At 39.1% G+C, this 18,777-nt stretch overlaps 1 protein-coding gene across 1 annotated transcript in view; it reads right to left on the reverse strand.

Moving 5' to 3' along the window:
* nfkb1 (nuclear factor of kappa light polypeptide gene enhancer in B-cells 1) overlaps positions 1-12,665 on the reverse strand; it is a 28,327-nt gene extending 15,662 nt beyond the window's left edge. The window contains exons 1-5 of the mRNA XM_073486904.1: positions 12,372-12,665; positions 11,198-11,241; positions 10,803-10,884; positions 7,332-7,378; positions 7,017-7,115 (exon numbers count right to left, since the gene is read on the reverse strand). Of these exons, the coding sequence (XP_073343005.1) occupies positions 7,017-7,115; positions 7,332-7,378; positions 10,803-10,884; positions 11,198-11,236 (267 nt within the window). The 5' untranslated portion in view covers positions 11,237-11,241; positions 12,372-12,665. The remainder of the gene's footprint in view (positions 1-7,016; positions 7,116-7,331; positions 7,379-10,802; positions 10,885-11,197; positions 11,242-12,371) is intronic.
* Positions 12,666-18,777: the final 6,112 nt, after the last annotated feature.

Here is an 18,777-nt window from a genome sequence, read left to right on the forward strand (position 1 = left end):
CGACCACAGCTTCAGCTTCATGAGTTCAGATCTATTCAGGCTGCATGATCCTGGCAAAACTGACAGTGTGATTATTTTTCTGCAAATGGCTCTATTTGGAAATTAATCGATTGATCATTAATCTAATGAATGCATGATGGGGGTCAATGATCAATGAATGTTTGCTGTGCATACAGAACCTGTACGTCGCTCACGAGCAACAAACTCCCACGAATTCAAGAATCCTTAAATCAGATTGAAGGATGTAATATCAGACTCCTCTTGGAGATTAGTCACAGAGAATGAGAACTGTGTGACTTTTGTTTTTGTATCAAGCAGCAAAAAAGTAGTACAAACATCAAGTTCACACAGGAAGATGTCAGAGGAGACAGTCTGTCCTTCTTGGACTGAGCAGTACACATTGAAGAAGACAGAAGCCTCAACATTGAGGTGAACAGAAAACCTACACACAGATCAGTACTTGCTGTTTGACTCATCACTCACTGGAGCACAAGCTGGGTCATCAGAACCTTAAACCATCGGGCTGAGACCAGGCCCACTAAGTCAGAGGAGAAGGAGAAGGAACAGAAGCACATCAGGAGAGCACTTAAAACCTGTGGCTACCCAAACTGGACCTCTGTCAGAACCTCTAAAAGATCCAGAGCAGAAAGAGAGGAGGAGACGAGAAAACGTAACAACATCGTCATTCCCTATGTCGCAGGAACATCTGAGAAACTCAGGAGGATCTTCAATAAACATCAGATCCTGGTTCACTTTAAACCTACCAACACACTGAGGCAGAAACTTGTCCATGCTGAGGACTAAACACCCAGGAGACATAAACAGAGTGATGTAGTTGATGCTGTTCAATGCAGCCAGGAATGCACAGATTTGTACACTGGGGAGACAAAACAACCTCCATAAACGAATGGCACAACACAGGAGGGCCAACTCCTCAGGTCAAGACTCTGCTGTCCACTTACATCTGAAGGAGAAAAATCATTCCTTTGAGGACAACAATGTAAACATCTTGACCAGAGAAGACAGGTGGTTTGAAAGAGGAGTAAAGGAATCCATCTATGTCAAACTGGAACGGCCATCTTTGAACAGAGGAGGTGGCCTAAGACATTACTGATCACCCACCCACAATGCAGTACTGAGTTCCCTCCCCAGACAGCTTAACAACCATTCACACCTGGGCTCACCTAGCCTTAGAAACCCACATGAAGACCGGTTGGGTCAACGAACGACAAGTGGCCCTAACGACTCTGAAACTCAGAGCTCACATGTGTCCTTAACGACTCTGTAAGGACACTCCCGCCCAGAGTTTAAAAGCCTGCAGCTCCTCCAGTTAGTTAGAACTGAAGAAGCCTCTTGGATGAGAGGTGAAACGTCTTCAAGAAACTGAAACAAGTCCAGTTGACTACGATACAGCACTTAGAAGTAGTAGCAGGATGTTTTTCAGACCATTTGCCTGACTTGACATCACACACAAAACAGAAGAGTATATTTTACAGCCTTAATATCAACACTGTCTCAAACACACAGAACATCTGATTCAGATCAGTCCAGTTTGGTTCACAGGTGACAACAGTGTGAACAGCTTCTGTCCTGAAACATCAGCTGTGACAAATGAAACTTTAGAACGAGGAAAAGAAAGTGGAGATTATAATCCCAGAATAACTGGCTCCAAACCAAACTTTAATATTCTGTTAGACTGTTTAACATGAAATCAAACTTATACTTCTTGTGCATTTTGATCTTTAATCCAATAATTCATCCCTCAGCATTGTTTTCCTCTTCCTGGTTTTTCTTTCCGTCTCTCACACACTGATTTTCATATTATCTCATCATTTGATTGTTTTGTAACTGTGTCGTTTTACATGAAGGAAATCAGATGTGAAAAACACTGTGTTCCTGTTTCTACTGTGTGTGTGTTAATGTGTGTGTAGGTGCAGGTATTTGCCTGCAGGAACGTTGCAACCGCCACAGTAAATAAATGAGCCCACTTCCTCTTCCCGGGTTCAGACGGCCAACCGAGTTGCACCGGCTGACAAACTCAGTTCCTAGAAACACAGCGAGCGCCACTGTTTAATGGTTTCCTGACTCAAACACAATGTTCACACTAAATATTTGTAGTATCTGCCGCTCGCTGCAGCTGAAACTGTCGGGTGGAGTCACGCAGCAGAAGGTGTTTGATCCTGACGAGGTAAAACACAAACTGTCTCTGCAGATTTCAGAGCTTTACTGAAACAAATATGAAAAAATTATCTGACTGTAAGATCTAAATTGAACACCTGGACCTGTGTCTATCAAGTCAAGATCATTTTATTTATGTATCCAATATCACAAATAAACAGTTTCACAATCTGTGCAGCAGATGACACCCTCTGTCCATACAGCTTTGATTAAGACAAACAAAAACTCAGCAAAGCTTAGTAACAGAGAAGGATGCAGCACGTCTGCAGTAATCCAAGTCTCCTGACGCCCAGAGATCCCAAACTGATCTGAAAAGACGTTATTTACACCCTTTATTAAGATGAAATCTTCACTGTGGCTACTACGCTAACAGTGTTAGCGTGCAGCCCGTCAGGGGTAGGTGCACAAGCTCGGCTGCATGTCGAGGGTGTAAATAACAGTGAGTGAATTTTACTCTTTTTGGTGAACTGTTCCTTTAACACAACAAAGATTGTTTTGATTGTCATGTATCTGGTGTGACTACACTGCTCAGGCAGAAATAATGTCAAAATAAATGCAGGTTTGTCCAGCAGACTAGCTGAGGCATCAGACTACTAAAATGTAGTAAATCAATAACTTTGATGTGAAAGTGGCTTCAAGCGCGAAACTAAAACAAGAAACGAGGTCAGAAACATGAAGCGAACATCACTGATGCTGAGTGGACAATTTTAAAATGTGTCTGTTTACGTTTCCATCACAGCCGAGGCTTTGCAGCCATCAGCCGTCTGCCGTCTGCCGTCTGCGGCTGAACTGAGGAGGACAGAGATCTGTCGGTCACAACAAAGGGTTAAAACTTGTCTCTGGTGTTTCTGGGACAGAGTGGGTGCTCGCACACATATTACACCTCTGGATGAGGAGCTTTCATCTGCGAGCTGAAACTCAACACCTTCCAGTCCGTGACGCAACGCCACTTCCTTCTAATTACATGAGAGGAAATTCCCAACCGACGTGAAGAGGTGTGTGTGTGTGTGTTGTGTGTGTGTGTGTGTGGACAGGTTCAGGCCAGCAGAGGACTCCTGAAAGGCTTTTTTAACCCAGAACTCAACTCGTCTCCGCAGCTGTAAAACTAAACTAAAACTCGCTCACTAACGTTTATGACTTCAACGTGTGGAAAGCTTTGACATCAGGAGCTAAATATGAATTTAAATGATGCACACGGGTCACATGTTTGTGCAGGAGTTTAAAGGGGAACTACTGAAAACGTACAAAATGTCTTCTGTCACATTATAAAGACATTAAATCAATTCTTGACCATGAAAATTGGACTTGAATATTAATCTCCCTTTCTAGATGAACTTTTCACAAAATTTAACGGAAATCTGTTCACTGACACGCAAACTAATCATCAATAAAAGTTGAGAAGGTCAGAGGTCACAGACTGATGGAACAACGTGTGAGGAATAAGAGTCACACAGAGGCAGAAATGTGTTTTTAGATAAAATTTCAGTCAGAAAACTAGACTCATGATTGTATTCGAGCTGTAACGAGTTGTTGATTAATCGAAACGTTGCTCAAAAGAAAATTAATTGGCAACTATTTTGATAATCGATCAAATTGTTTCAGTCATTTTCCGAGCAAAAATATTTAAATGTCTGGATCCAGTCATTTCTGACAATAAATCTAGAGTCTTTGGGGTTTTGGACTGTCGGTTTGACAAAAAGAAGAACATTTGGAGACGTCAGGCGACTGGAACAGCAGCGTATTTTTCTTTTAACTGGATCAGCGGACTTTGAAACAATCACGGCATCTTTCAATGATACTGTTATAAACAACAATAACGGCGAAAGATAAAAGTTATTTCCACGTGTCTCTGCGTATAAATCTGACCTTGTGAATATTTCCTGGTCTCTTTCCTCCTCTGTGACAGTTAACTGAATATCTTTGGGTTGTGAACAAAAACACTGATCAACATTTTCACCATTTTATAGACCAAACAGCTGATCAGCTAACGGAGAAATAATCACCAGGTTAATTAACAATGAAAATCATCTTCAGCTGCAGCTCTAGCTTCATGTGTCTCACACTTCTGGCTGACTGAATTTAATCCGGTCTGATCTCATCTTGAACTGATGAGTAGATTTACTTTTTCATTTGTGAGACACAATGATGTGCTTCGACAGACATTAAACAGATTTTACAGGGTGACAGATTCACTGTCGGTAACGTATTTATTTAACAGGTCATTACAAAGATATTTCCTGGAAGATTCCCAGGAAATATCTTTGTAATTTTGTACTTAGTGCAAGGGAAATAGGGAGTGTTCATTTGTGTAAATTTCCAAAGTATTAATTTGAATCAACCACTAGAAGCAAAAAGTCTCAATTGATAAATGAACAATAAAAGAATGTTTTCTGTGTTAATATCTTTTAGGGAAACTCCTGTTTTCCCGAACATTTGTTTCGTAGTAAAGTAAAGACGTCTTTCCAGAGAAGTTCAGAGGAAATTATCGGGAAATTAGAAAAAACATCTGCTTCATGGTTCTTTAGAAGTTCACAGATTCACACTGAAGCAGAAAACTATCAGAGAACACGGAGCCAAAACATACTGAAGGTGTCAATTGTTGATTTGAGGGAGGGTTTATCAATTAGAAGGTTTAAAAAAAAATCACAAATGTATGATAAGAAAGGTTTGATGAGTCGTCATCATCATCATCGTCCCACTGTATCCACCAGAACAACAGGAGGGGTTTTCCCAGTCTGAGCCTCAACATTCAGACACATGAGGACAGATCGATGTGATACTGAACACAGACAGAGAAACACTTCCTGGTTTGTTCTGATGACATCATCTCAGTCAGGACAGGAAACATTCATCTGAACATAAATACAGTTAACACTTCAGTTCTTACAGAGAAGTTAAAGATTAAAGATTAAATTGATCATTTTAATACTAATTCTTATTTATTCATCTACAACCTGGTGTCTGAATGTTTCACCACATCCAAGTTGTAACATGTCTGATGTGTGAGTGAAGAACAGTTTCCCTTTTTTTAGTTTCTAATTCATAAAAATGTCTTTCGAGGAGTTTTCAGATCCTTCAACTTTCCAAAATACTGAAAGTCCTGAACAAAATCATATGAAAGTAAGAAAAATGTTGTTATTTTTCCTCTTTTAAGACACTTTTTTTTAAAATAACTGACTCAAAGATGGTTTGATTGAAGGATTATTAAATGTTGCGACACTTTAGAGGAACATCTGTTGGGACGTGTCTATAAATCTGGATTCATGTGAATCAAATGTTGTTGTACATATTTGTTTCAGTGAAGTCGGTGAGCTGAAACAAAGAGTGGGACTGCAGCAGGAATCTGGGGATTTCCCGGTTTGGTCGAAACATGTGGGAGCTTCAGACTCCAAACATCAACAGAAACAAGAAGACGAGAAATTCAAGATCTCACACAGAGACAAGAGACGGATCAGATTAGACAGACCTCAACAAACAAAGACTGATGTGATGGAGCTCTGGTTGAAATAAACAATAAAACAAATGCAGTTTAAATATAACATTTTGGAATCAGCATTTCGAGTTCATTTTATGCTCATTGCAAAACAAGGATTTTGGGACACATACTTGTGGTCAGATTTCGGGTTACACTGAGGTTAAACTGAGCAGTAATCAGGAGGATTCGACCAAAAGTGAATAAATAACAGTCGAAAACACAAAGTCCAGATTGTTTAAGAGCTTCCAACTGCTTCTCAGCAGCAGATTTAAAGGCTCCAGAAACACCTTGTACTGCGACATCATGTCGAACTAATGAAGCTCAGCGTGAATACAACCAGGAAGAACATCTGAACCTTTATTCATTCACAACTCTTTTCATCTTACTCTCTCGATGTTACTCCCTCGTGTTTACTCTTCCAGTTAAACCAACCAGATAGTTCCTCTATTAAAACAACAACCAATCATGATGTCTTTGAGTCCGGCTCAACACATCCAGTTCTTCAGCCATTCTCTCCATCCCATCGCCACCACCAGCGTCCAGGCGCCATCAGGAGGGTTTCCTATACAGCCCACAGCGTCACCATCCCTCTTAAAATATAACGGACGTCACGATGGGGCCTCATCGCAAAAAGACTCTTATTTCTCATCTGATGTGCACATCGCAATTTAAATGTATTAATCTAAAACTGAAGTCTCTCCTGATTGAACTCTTTCCAATATCAAAATGCTGGAACAATAACATGTTTCCCAACACGGCCTCAGGAATTTGAACCATGTTTAACAGTTAACCAAAGTTTTTGTTCAGAACTGCTGCAGAGTACAAAAACAACAGAACACTAAAGGTTGTGTGTTGCAGTCAACACAAAGATTTCTGCCTTCAGCTCAGGACAAATAACAGCACAATGTTGTGTTATTCAGTGTTTATGATGTCTTGTGTTTGAAGACTTCAATGTGACGTCATTCAGAGAAAAACTCCTGAGATTCAGACAGCGACAACAAACAGTAAGAGTGTCAGCTCAGCGCTGTCGACCCTGCAGGAAACAGACAGAAGTGTGTTCACAGCTCTGTGTTTGTTATCTGTGTCTCTTAGTTTTTATAACTTCCTGCACATTATTTTTAGCCTCATCATTTCATACTGGAATGAAGTTTGAATGTCAAACTCAGTCCAGCTCGTCAACAAAAGACAGGTGAGTCGACTTCTTGTGATCCACACAGATTTACACCCGGAGCTTTGATCGAGAGTCACAGATCAAACTGACGCCGTTTGAAATTAACGTCTCAGAGATGAAACACATCAGACGTCTGTGGAAGTGGGCAGAGATTACATCAGACAGAGAGCGATCGCAGACAGGAAGTGTTACCTTGACGGTGGGGTAGGTCTTCCTGTTCTTCTCACTGGAGGCGCCAGGTAGACCGCCGTGAGACGGACCCTCACAGCCGTACCTGAACCTGAAGCCACGCTGGAGACAAAGAGACGGACACGCTCATATAAATACATGTTAAATTAAATAATATACATACATCATGAGAAACTGGCACAAATCAGCTGATAATTAGTTATTACAAATAGTTTATCAGTGACATTTTCTTCTCCTCACACTTCTTTGAACATGTTGCGATGCTTCACAGACTTCCTGTGATCAGGCAGCAGCAGGAGGAGGACAGGTGAGTCTTACCTGTTTGGGCTGCTCCACGATCTGCAGGTACGGTCCGTCAGCTGAAACTACAGAGAGATTTTATCAGTATGAACACAAATATTTTACATTTTCACTGTCAGGACGAGTAACTGAACATTTTAGAGCTGAGACAATGAGTCTGTCAATCAATGAGCTGATCAACAGAAACTAAATCAACAATTATAAGAATTGATTTGATCTGTTGAGTCAGCAGCAAAAAAATGCTTTTCTTTCTCTGGTTTCCGCCTCTCAGACGTCTCAGATTTTCTGTTTTCTTGTCTCAATAAACTGTCAGATTCTTTTTCGATTCCCTTATTGATTACTGATTGATTTTTGTCAAGCTGGCTGTTGCAACAGTCTGTCTACTATGATCTAAAAGATCTCTTTAGGTTTTCTTAGTCAAAGAAAGAATCTGTTCAGTCTGCCTGTGTGGCACCAGTCTTGTAGCATATATGCTAAGCTAAAGGACATGTTTGTGAAATTGCAAGAGGATCATGAGATGAGGCCTCCAGCAGTGTGACTTCAACATCACTGTCTCAAAATTCACACCTGTGAGAGAAACATGCCGACATTGATAAAAAGAACTGATGAGCTCAGAAGCGTTTGATTCTGACGGGTCAGAACACTTAGAACGTGTTCTTGATTCCCAACTCAAGTAAAAGTCACTAAAATCTCTCGGGTTCATCCTCTGTGGAGCAGGAATGAGATCCGTACGTTTCATCTCAGCCTGTCAGTTAGATTTTTTTGACTGAGCATATTGTTTTCTCCTCTGTGAGCTAAGCTAGCAGATTCCCCCTGTTTCCAGTCTTTGTGCTAAGCTAGGCTAAACATGTGTTGCTCACACAGATGAAACTTTGACTGTTCCTGTAATAAACACTGATCTCGTTTGTGCAGATGGAACAGAACATGTGACACAAACACCAGCAACCGCTTGCCGTGTGAACACGCCCGTCCAACCAGCTAACGGTAAAATCACAAGAAACGACTTGATTTGTTTAACAGTCACTCACATTAATCTTCTGCAGCCACTTCCTCCATCATCAACCACAGCTATAGATGATGTCAGCAGGGCTGGAGGAAGTACTCAGTTACTGCACTCAAGTAAAAGTATTAATCAGTAAAAGTCCGGGTCGAGGTGAAGCTCATTTTGAACTATTTTATACAGAACTGACACTGATGATTCTTTTTGTTCTGGATTTATCTGCTGATTGTTTGGTGACAACAGTGAGAAATGTGGTGACAGAAATGATTTAAATCATAAGTTTCTTTCTTTATACTGAATCCTTTGTCCTTTAAAAACAAGGATTTTATAGTAAAATGTGTTTAAATTCAATAAGTATTAAAAGGAATCTAAAGATTAATATGATGACCTCCTTCACTATCGTGAGCAGCTAGTGATGAACCACATGTAAATGTAAAGACACTTTCCTCTCATCCTACACATCTACACGCTCCTCTTCTATCTTTACTTCACAGGAACAAACAGGGAAGTGAGAGCAGAGCGTCGACCCACACTCACCACACATAACAGAGAGCGACACGTCACGAAACTCAGCTTTCACTTTACCTTCATCACATTCGATTCATATATACATGTTATATTTATAGATTAACAACTCACCTATAAGACCTCTCAGTTAATGTCATTGATGTTCTTGATAAAAAGTCATGTTAAATCTTCTATTAAACTGATGATCAACTACCGCTGGACCCCAAATACTGTTTTAATTGTGATTTTTCAGCTAAATTTAATCATTTTTGTGATTCTTTATTCCTCACCGCTGCTTATCTTGCCCTGGACTGTGTTGGTAGAGTGGCAGCAATGATTCATCGACTAGTCACCTAATCATACACATCTCTAAGTTGATGATCATTATTAAAACCCCTGACTTTTACACAGAAAGTCTGACAATCACATGCTCTTTACTGTAACTAGATAATCAATGAGCTGTCAATAACACATTAAAGTTAGTTACCATGGAGACCAGTTTCCCTCCTCTGTGACAAAACACCTCCAGAACCACAAGATACAGATTAAATGTTACGAAAGAATGACGTGAATGCCGTCAGCAGTCAGTGGTTATAATGTCGACAGAGAAGAGATTGAATTCCCAAAAAAGTGAAGGCAGTCTGGTTGCTGGTAACATTAAACGGTGCTGATGTAAAGACCACTAACGAGGAAGCTGCTGATGTGACAACATGTTCATACCATGGTGTATATATCTCCTGGATGTAGGACTATTCTCAGACAAAATTCATACTGTAAACAGGAAGTATAGTATTGCCATGGAGACAGTTAGCTGTGAGCTACAACTGTTTTTAGCCTTTATTTGTTGACATGTTGGTTAGCTGGCACTATGAAGTCTGTGCTGAATGAGCTGTTAGCTGCTCCTGTTTGCAGTGTAAACACAGATATACAGATAACTATCACTGGATTACTGTGACACCCAATAACACCTAAAAACATGAAGATTCTCAGGGGAGTTCTGAACTGCCTTTTTTCTGATTTCTAAGAGGATTTATAGACGTTTACTCTGGATGGACGCCAGAGATCATGATCCTCAGGAAGTGGAAGTCACACTGAATTTATTAAATGTGTTTCAAGTGCTGAACGTGTCGCTGAGCGCTCGACTCGGCACCTGACGCCTCACGGTGTCAGATTTCAAATGTCTCATTTTGTCCGACCAACAGTCAAAAAGACAAAGATATTCAGTTAATTGTGACATGAAACAGACACATCCTCATGTTGGAGAGTCGATCACAGTTTAAAAACGACAACAAAGCAACACAACACTTCCACTTGGACTCATTTCTGTCAAACAAACAACAGTGAAGCTAAAAACAGACTGCAAACCAAACTGCATGTGCTGATGAAGAAAGTGAGTCAGTGGACGTTTAGTTGAGATGATTTTGACAACATTTGTTAAGTTCTCTGTGTCTTTAAATCTTCTGCACAGTCACAGTTTAACAGTTAACGGTTACAGGTTAATGGATTATCAATTAATAAAACTGAGAGCTGCGATCACAAGAAAAGTTTCAGAGACAATAAAGTCACATTACGTCGTTTGTGACAGAATTATTAGATACATGCAGTCTAAAATAGAAAACATATGACTTTGTCTTTTAGAAGACACGTTACATCAGTTATCTAAAGGCCATCAGTTTACAAGAGGAATGTTTGTTTTCTGTTCAAAGCAGACGTTAATAACTGATGGACCAAACAGGTATGTAGTGTTGTTACACCTGAGGAGGGAGAACAGAACCAAACTTTTTTAACAGGTTTGAAAACAACACAGAAGCTCCTTGTGTTGATTTAAGATGAGCTAACGAAGTGTGACAACAGCAGTTTGACATTTTAAGATAAAGGAGGATAAAGTTGTGACCATGACTGCTATTAAATAACAACTGCTGATTGGACGTTGTACCAACAGTTAAATACAGACAGTGCAGGTGTGAAGGTCTGACTCTCACCTGTCCGCATGGATGACGTCTGAGACATCACAGGAAAGGGTGTGAACTCCCACGGTGTAGGATCCATCATCTCCATCAGGATCTGACATCAGAAAGACATGACGTCAGGACATGAACACCAACAGCTCAGTGTAGAAACACATCACTTACACAACAAATAATCATTCATTTTATTATTATGTTACAAATTTTGAGCCAGAGAAACAATTTAATGTTCACAAAATCTAAAATCACCTAAACTGAAAACAGCTTTCTAGTCCTGATCCAGGACCCAAACTCTTATAAAACATTATATTTTACTCATTATATTAAGATACTTCAGTCTGGTTATGAGACCTTCTTGTCTGCTGTAGAAACAGGAGAAGAAGAACAGAAGTTATCTCAGGTGAGTTTACCTGGTTGGTAGTATGAAGGTAGGGGTCGTCTCCAGCCATGGTGTCTGCAAAGGTCAAACACAACTGTTAGACCCTGTGTGAGCCTCAGTACTGCAGTTAATACACTGTAATGAATTAGTGATGGTGTAATAATAATGTAATTATTAAAATATGTAATTAATTTAGCGCCTGAATCAAGTGACAACAGTAGAATAGATTGAATAACAACATGTCTGTATTTACTATTTAATAAAATGTGTATTTTTACAATATATCTTTATTATATAATTATTAATTATTAATAAATAATCCATCTGACACTTGTCGCTGCTCAACATCGCGCGTTCTCGCACATGAACGCGCATGTGTCAATCGTGCTAGCTCTCTGGCTAACAGCTAGCTAGCACTACCGGGCGGTCTTTACTGTTTGTGTCGTTAAAGCGATCGTTAAAAACAACACAGCTTTATCATTAGGTGACAGTTCTCCATCAGAGACAGACCCGCAGTTACTGTCTGACTGTTGGCTTCATGTTATTAAATGTCCGACAAGAGTGGGTGCAAACCGCTACCTGTCCTAGCTAGCTGGGAGCTAGCCCTCACAGGTTCCGTATGCGGAGAACGTAATACGAAACTCCGCTCAAGAAACTGCGAGTTAAACCGTCCGTCGCTATTCACTTTGAGATAATGAAATAATAATTAAAAATCAGTATATCATAGAGTCAGGTGAGCCCAGTCCTGTTTTCGGCAAGTGTAAAATCCACATAACAGTTGACTTTAGATACAAGTTTCAGTTTGTTCAACGGGTTGTCCGCTCAGCCACACTGTCCTCTGCTACCAAGGAAGCGTGAAGAAATCCAGCGAGTGAAGCGACAGGGAAAGTTCAAACTTCAACTGAAACAATGACTTCATGTTGGAAACATACAAGCCGAATTCACCAGAAGCTGAAACATGAACTGTTACTACTGATGTGAGACACTCGTGTCTTCGCTGACGAGAAAGAAAACTTTAAGTTCCCATTTTTAAGATCGAGTTTGGTGTGACGTTCTCAAAGTTACCTGGCTAATAAGGAAGTGAGTAGCATAACAAAGCGAGAGGCGCGCTGCTGCTGTAACGGGTCACTGTGAAGTTATGGTAGTTAATACTAATGTATAGCTATGTAATGAGCTGTTATACGGGCCAGTCAGCCTGTTCTCACCTGGTTAGCTCGGTCAGGTTAGCAGTCGGGCTCTCAACATGAACTATGAGTGACAGTCCGCTTCACTTCAGTTGACTTCTGCACATCATTTCGCCATCATGTCCACGCGAGCCACTGGATCCATTTACAACTGCTCGCTTTAATCAGAGTGCGTCATGACGCGACACCACCGCGTCATTACAGTTAATAAAAGACACAAATGATTTTAATCCGAGAGAATAAAGTGATGTTTAATCCCGAGCGGCGGCGGCAGCAGCAGCAGCAGCAGCGGGGCCGTGCAGCTGACACAAGTTTGTCTCAGTCGATCAACTTCATTTCCTTCCCCTCTGGAAATTCCCTGTGACGTAGAGTTCAGCCACAGAGGAGGGGAGACACGAAGAGGTCTCACTCTGAGGCCAAAAAATATATATCATAAAACAATCTCTAGATCATCTTTATTTGACAGTTTATTATAACACAGAACAGGAAGTGAACAGGTGTGTAATAAGTCATAAGTAACATGTGTATACAGCTTACAGCTACACATACTCCTGAAGATGTTGATGTTCATCCAGGTCGTGGTGATTCTAAGCGCTGTATCGTCGGCAACTGGACGTGTTTCACCCCAACATACACGAGGAAGGAGCACCACTCAGACCCATCAGCAGCAGCATCAACTCAGCTATAACATATCCAACCACTGAGGCAGTATCACAGCTCCTTTGGTCGGTAACACTCAACACCACATCCAAAACTCACAGGATATCACCATCAAGGTGAGAGAGATAACACTGGACTCAGACCAAACAATGGTTTCTTATGATGTCACATCACTTTCCCACTCAAGAAGCGGTTCAGATGGTGAAGAAACACCTGCTACACAACCCCAGACTTCACCCCAGACCACATTTGTGCCTTGCTGGACCTCTGTCTGACGACCACCTGCTTCCAGTCCAGTGAAGGTTTCTACAGACAGAAGCCCGGCTGTGCCACGGGCTCACCGGTGTCCCCAACAGTAACCAACCTCTACATGGAAGAAGTTGAGAGCGGAGCCTGGATTACCTTCACAGGAACTGCTCCTAGCCACTGGTTCAGGTATGTGGACGACACCTGGGTCAAAATCAGAGCAAGGGAAGTGGAAGCCTTCACAGAACACATTAATGCTGTGGACAATAACATCAAGTTCACACAGGAAGATGTCAGGAGACAGTAACAAGTCCAGTTGACGACGATACAGCACCTAGAAATACTCCTAAAGAATTTACCAGTGATGGAATGTAACTAAGTACTTTAACTCAAGTACAGTTTTATGGTACTTGTACTTTACTTGAGTATTTCCATTTTCTGTTACTTTATACCTCCACGCTACATTCTGGAGGCAAAATTTACTTTACAGATTACATGCTGCATCATTTTTAAATTAATTGATTTTCTCATCAGTCAGATAAAAAACAGTGATTGTGATAATCAGCTGACTCATAGTATACAGTCTATACATACATGTAACTATATGGATCAGTTACTTTTACTGATACTTCTGATACCTAAGTACATTTAATATAAGATGCTTTAAGACTTTTATTCGAGTATTATTCATGTAGGTGACTTTCACTTTAACCAAAGTATATCTTTACTTTTACTCGAGTATGACTGTTGAGTACTTTTTACTTTTACTTTTATTAGATATTCTGAAAACAATGGAAAGAAAATGAAAAATGTATCGTTAAATAAAATAAATCTAATTATGACCAGCTTGTTGTTTCCTGCTGTTTACAAATAAATACAAATATAATACATCTATGTAGAAAGACAAATTACAAACACTTTAAAATAATCAACTGAACAGTGGAAAAAGACTAAAACTCAAACAATGAACTTTACATTTCTTGTTCTAAAGCAGTTAAACAGAGTTAAGATTTGAATTTAGCTATAAATGAGGAACACTGTTGACTTTCAGGATCTTTGGCTTGTGTAAAAATAATTAAGTGATGAAGTAACGATGTAAGTTCTAATAAACGCGACACTTAGTCCACCACATTTAAAAATAATATATTTATTATAATTATTAAATTAGTACAGTACTTGAGTAAATGTATTTAGTTACTTTCCATCACTGAACATCAGTGGGCCGAGCAGATGTCCCTGTGTAACACTGGTCTGATAGATGAAACGACTTTAGAGGAGAGCAACGTACATTAGCTGCAGTACAGAGTGAATCCTCCTGTCAATTACAGAAGATCTTTGATGTGCTGTAAACTGTTGACTCCTGCCCCCTGCTGGTGAAACACAGCAGCACCGCAGCTCCCAGCTCTGACTCTGTACTGTGAACACTGTCAGTCTAATATAACAACATAATTATAAATCTAATATTTCTGGGATTCAATCATTTGAATTCTGCTGTTAAATATTTTAAACTTAGATTTATTTATTTGTTTATTTTCTCTGTATGTTGCATGTTTTCTTAATCTTTATCTAAACTGATATTTCCTCTTAATTATTGCTCTGAATGCTTAAATCATATTTCAAAGACTATTTTAATATTTAATTTCTTTGTTAAAGTTGACTGTAACGTCAAATCCACACTGATGTTTTTAATACTAACACTGGGGGGCAACAAAGTCACAACATTTAAGATAACGATACATTACTTTAATCTTCAACTTTGTGATAAAAATGACTGAACTGACTCAATAAAGTATCTATCTGCTCAAAGTCGACGTCGTGTGAAGAGAAATCGGACAGAAACATCTGTTCTTTAGTTCTCAGATGACCTTTAGTTTATTATGATTAAACACATAAGAATCTGTTATTTAAACATATATATATATCTACTATATATCCAGCTTTAGTTGTTACAACATTCATAATAACCTGAACGTCACATCTAAAAGCATCTGTAAAACAATTAGTGCAATTTACAATTCAAACTTTACAGTTGAAACAAAAAAAAACAGCTTGTCTGCAAAAATATACATTTCATCTATTCAATAAAACTTCAGGTAGAAACATAAAATATAGTTACAGCAAAAAAAAAGAAAAATCTAGATGACATCTGGAGGCACGTTAGCTCAGCACACCACTGCACCGGCAGGAAACACACACACACACACACACACACACACACACACACACACACACTCACACACTCACACACTCACACACACTCACACACGCACAAACACGCACACACACACACACACACACACACACACTCACACACACTCACACACGCAACAAACACGCACACACACACACACACACACACACACACACACACACACTAAACATCAGAGCACTGAGGGTGTCGAAGCGTTTCGATGAGGCACTACAGACCAGCACCAGCAGCACCTGGCCTGGTTCATTAACAACAGGTAAGTCAGACGCTACGAGGCACGACGGACGCAGAGAAGCAGAAGAAGAAGAAGAAATCACGTTAAAGCACATTTTTAACATTCAACAACAGATTCAAGAGAAAAAAACACATTAAGGCCGTTTAAGATGAAGGAGGGAAAGTTTAAACCATGTTAGTCTCTGAGGCTCTAAACTTTATTTTAAATTCTCCTCGAGGTGAAAAAGTGTCAAAATAAAGTAAATGTGTTCTGATGATGCAGCAGACTGAAGCATGTTTCCATCTGATGGAGCGACACAGACAGAAAAATCATAGTTTCAGCTTCTGACTCCTGATCCTTCTGATGCAGAAGATCACAAACTGATCTGAGGAGACCATATTTACACCCTTTAATAGGATGAAGTCTTTTAAAAGATGTAAATATGGTCTCCTCAGTTCAGTTTGTGATCTCGGGGCTTCTGCAGACCTGGATCACGAGCTCTAGTAGATAACGACTGAATGTTACATTTTAGTTCCTTTAACTTCTTCTTCATGGAGCTGCAGGATCTTTTGTGCTTTGTTTGCTCTGAACGTTCTTTTAGCTCATGAACATCAAACTGTGTGAACTTTATATTCCTGCAAATCATCACATCGAGTTCAGTTTGAGTTCAGTTCATTTCTGACAGAACAGTGAAACTTCCTGTTGAACCTGTTCTCCTCACCCGTCCCTCACCTGTCCCTCACCCGTCCCTCACCCGTCCCTCACCTGTCCGTCACTTTTATCATATCAGTGTCCACAAAGTCCTTTAAGATGTTATTTTAAATGTAATCTTTCCGGACTTTGAAGGCAACATATCATCCAGCAGTGATGCATGTTTGTTTTTTTAAAACAACTACAAGGAACTTTTTTGTTGTTGTTGTTGTACATATACATATATACATACATACATATACATACATATATATATATATATATATATATATATACATATATATATACACATATACACATATATATATATATACACATATACACATATATACACATATACACATATATATATATATATACACATATATATATATATACACATATACACATATATATATATATACACATATACACATATATACACATATACACATACACATATATACACATATACACATACACATATATATATATATATATATATATATATATATATATATATATATATATATATACATATATATATATATATATATATATATATATATATATAGATATATATATATATATATATATATATATATATATATATATATATATATATATATATAGATATATATATTCATACATAAATTGCACACTGATGTTTCAACAAACAAAAAAAGATAAAGGTTTTGGGAATATTACTGACAAAATAACTGTGTGGATCTATTTTACCAACATGTTACAATACTACTTTATAATACATGATTAGATGTTAAAGGATCTCGAACGCATCACCACAGAGGACATTTTTAACGTCTCCCGGCAGCAAAATTCAAGTCTGCAAGATGATTTTCACAGAAACGATCTGAATCCAATAATGAGAATAATTTGTGATACGATCGGCAGGAACGTGAAGTTTTCAGTTAATTTTGGTTCTTTAACAGCGACGGCGGACAAAGTTAGTGGAACAAAGAGATGAACGCTGCTGTAACAACACTCACAACTACAGTACTTCATGCATGTATTAAAACACTGTGACAGTATGTGTACAGCTTAAATACTCACAGCTACAGTCTACTGTCAGCACACAGCAGACTGTAGAAACACTTCAGCCCGACTGATGAAGCCGTTGAACTCCACAGTCCATCCAAAATTACAATTAATGCCACTGATGTGTCAGCACTCAGTCTCAGATCTGCTCATTCAAAGCCACAAATCTTCAGCCTGTTCAACTCAGGAGTGAATCCAGCTGCCGTGAAATAACTCTGAACTCATCAGCCCTCCGATAAAAACACTACAGAGTTCAGATGAACTTCAGTTTGAGGCTTTGAATAAAAACAGGATCTTTGAATTTCAAGTCAAACACAGAACTAAAACATATTGTGACCTTCTAGCACCAAAAACATCAAAATAAATCAGTTCATGTGAACCTTAGATTAAAAAAAAGACTAAATATCACAACCAGAGTTCAGTGATTCAATACTGTTGTGGCTACATGAAGAGCTGAGACCTTCAGATCGCTCGTCTGCTGCAGGAACTGGTTCTGTACGTTCTGAATCTCTGGGAATGTGGACGAAGTTCATTAAATCCTCCTTTGTCTTTCTTCAGTATAAACTGGCAGCTGAGTTTCATCTTTGTAGTTTCCTTCAGGTTTCAATACGAGACGCAACTGAGACAGAGGGTTTGGACTCCATGACAGAAATATTTTACACCAAAGTCGATTAAATTGATCGGAATCATGATTTCTAACACTGGAGGCTCCAAAATGAACATGCAGGCAAGCTAGCTCGCATACCAAGTGTTTTAGCTTCTAACGACAACAGTTGTTTGGGCATCTAGCTTGCTAACAAAGTATCTAGCTAGCTTACCAAGCGAGTAATGTTTACAGTTAGTGTAGCTCGTGTCTGCTGCTACCTGTAATCACAGCATCACAATCATGTTGTCACATTTTGTTCCCACATTTGAGTACATTTATACCTTCAATTTATGTTAAGTTTTGTTTTAAGTGTATTTCAGCTTCCTGTTGCCTGTAATCACACCGACGCAAACGTAGCTGCAGATTGTGTTTTAGCTTTTCGAACCATCCATTTATTTTACAAATTAAGTTTTGTTTTGGCATATGAGCAAGCTTGCTAGCTTTCCATCAAACTAGCCAACTAGCTTGAAAGCTAATAATGGCACTGTAATGCAGCTAGTGATATTCTATTTTTCTAGCTAGTGTCTGGTGCTCAATTTATGTTTGTTCCCTCTAAAATAATAAGAGTTGTGTTTTAAATTTGTACTGACAAAGCAGTAATGTCGCCAGTTTTATAGGTAGTTTAGTTTTGGCGTACAAGCAAGCTAGCTAGCTTTCCAGAAACTAGCTAACTAGCTTGCAAGCTAGTACTGGAACTTTAATGCAG

Source organism: Pagrus major, chromosome 18, assembly GCF_040436345.1.
Source record: "Pagrus major chromosome 18, Pma_NU_1.0".
Lineage (NCBI taxonomy): Eukaryota > Metazoa > Chordata > Actinopteri > Spariformes > Sparidae > Pagrus > Pagrus major.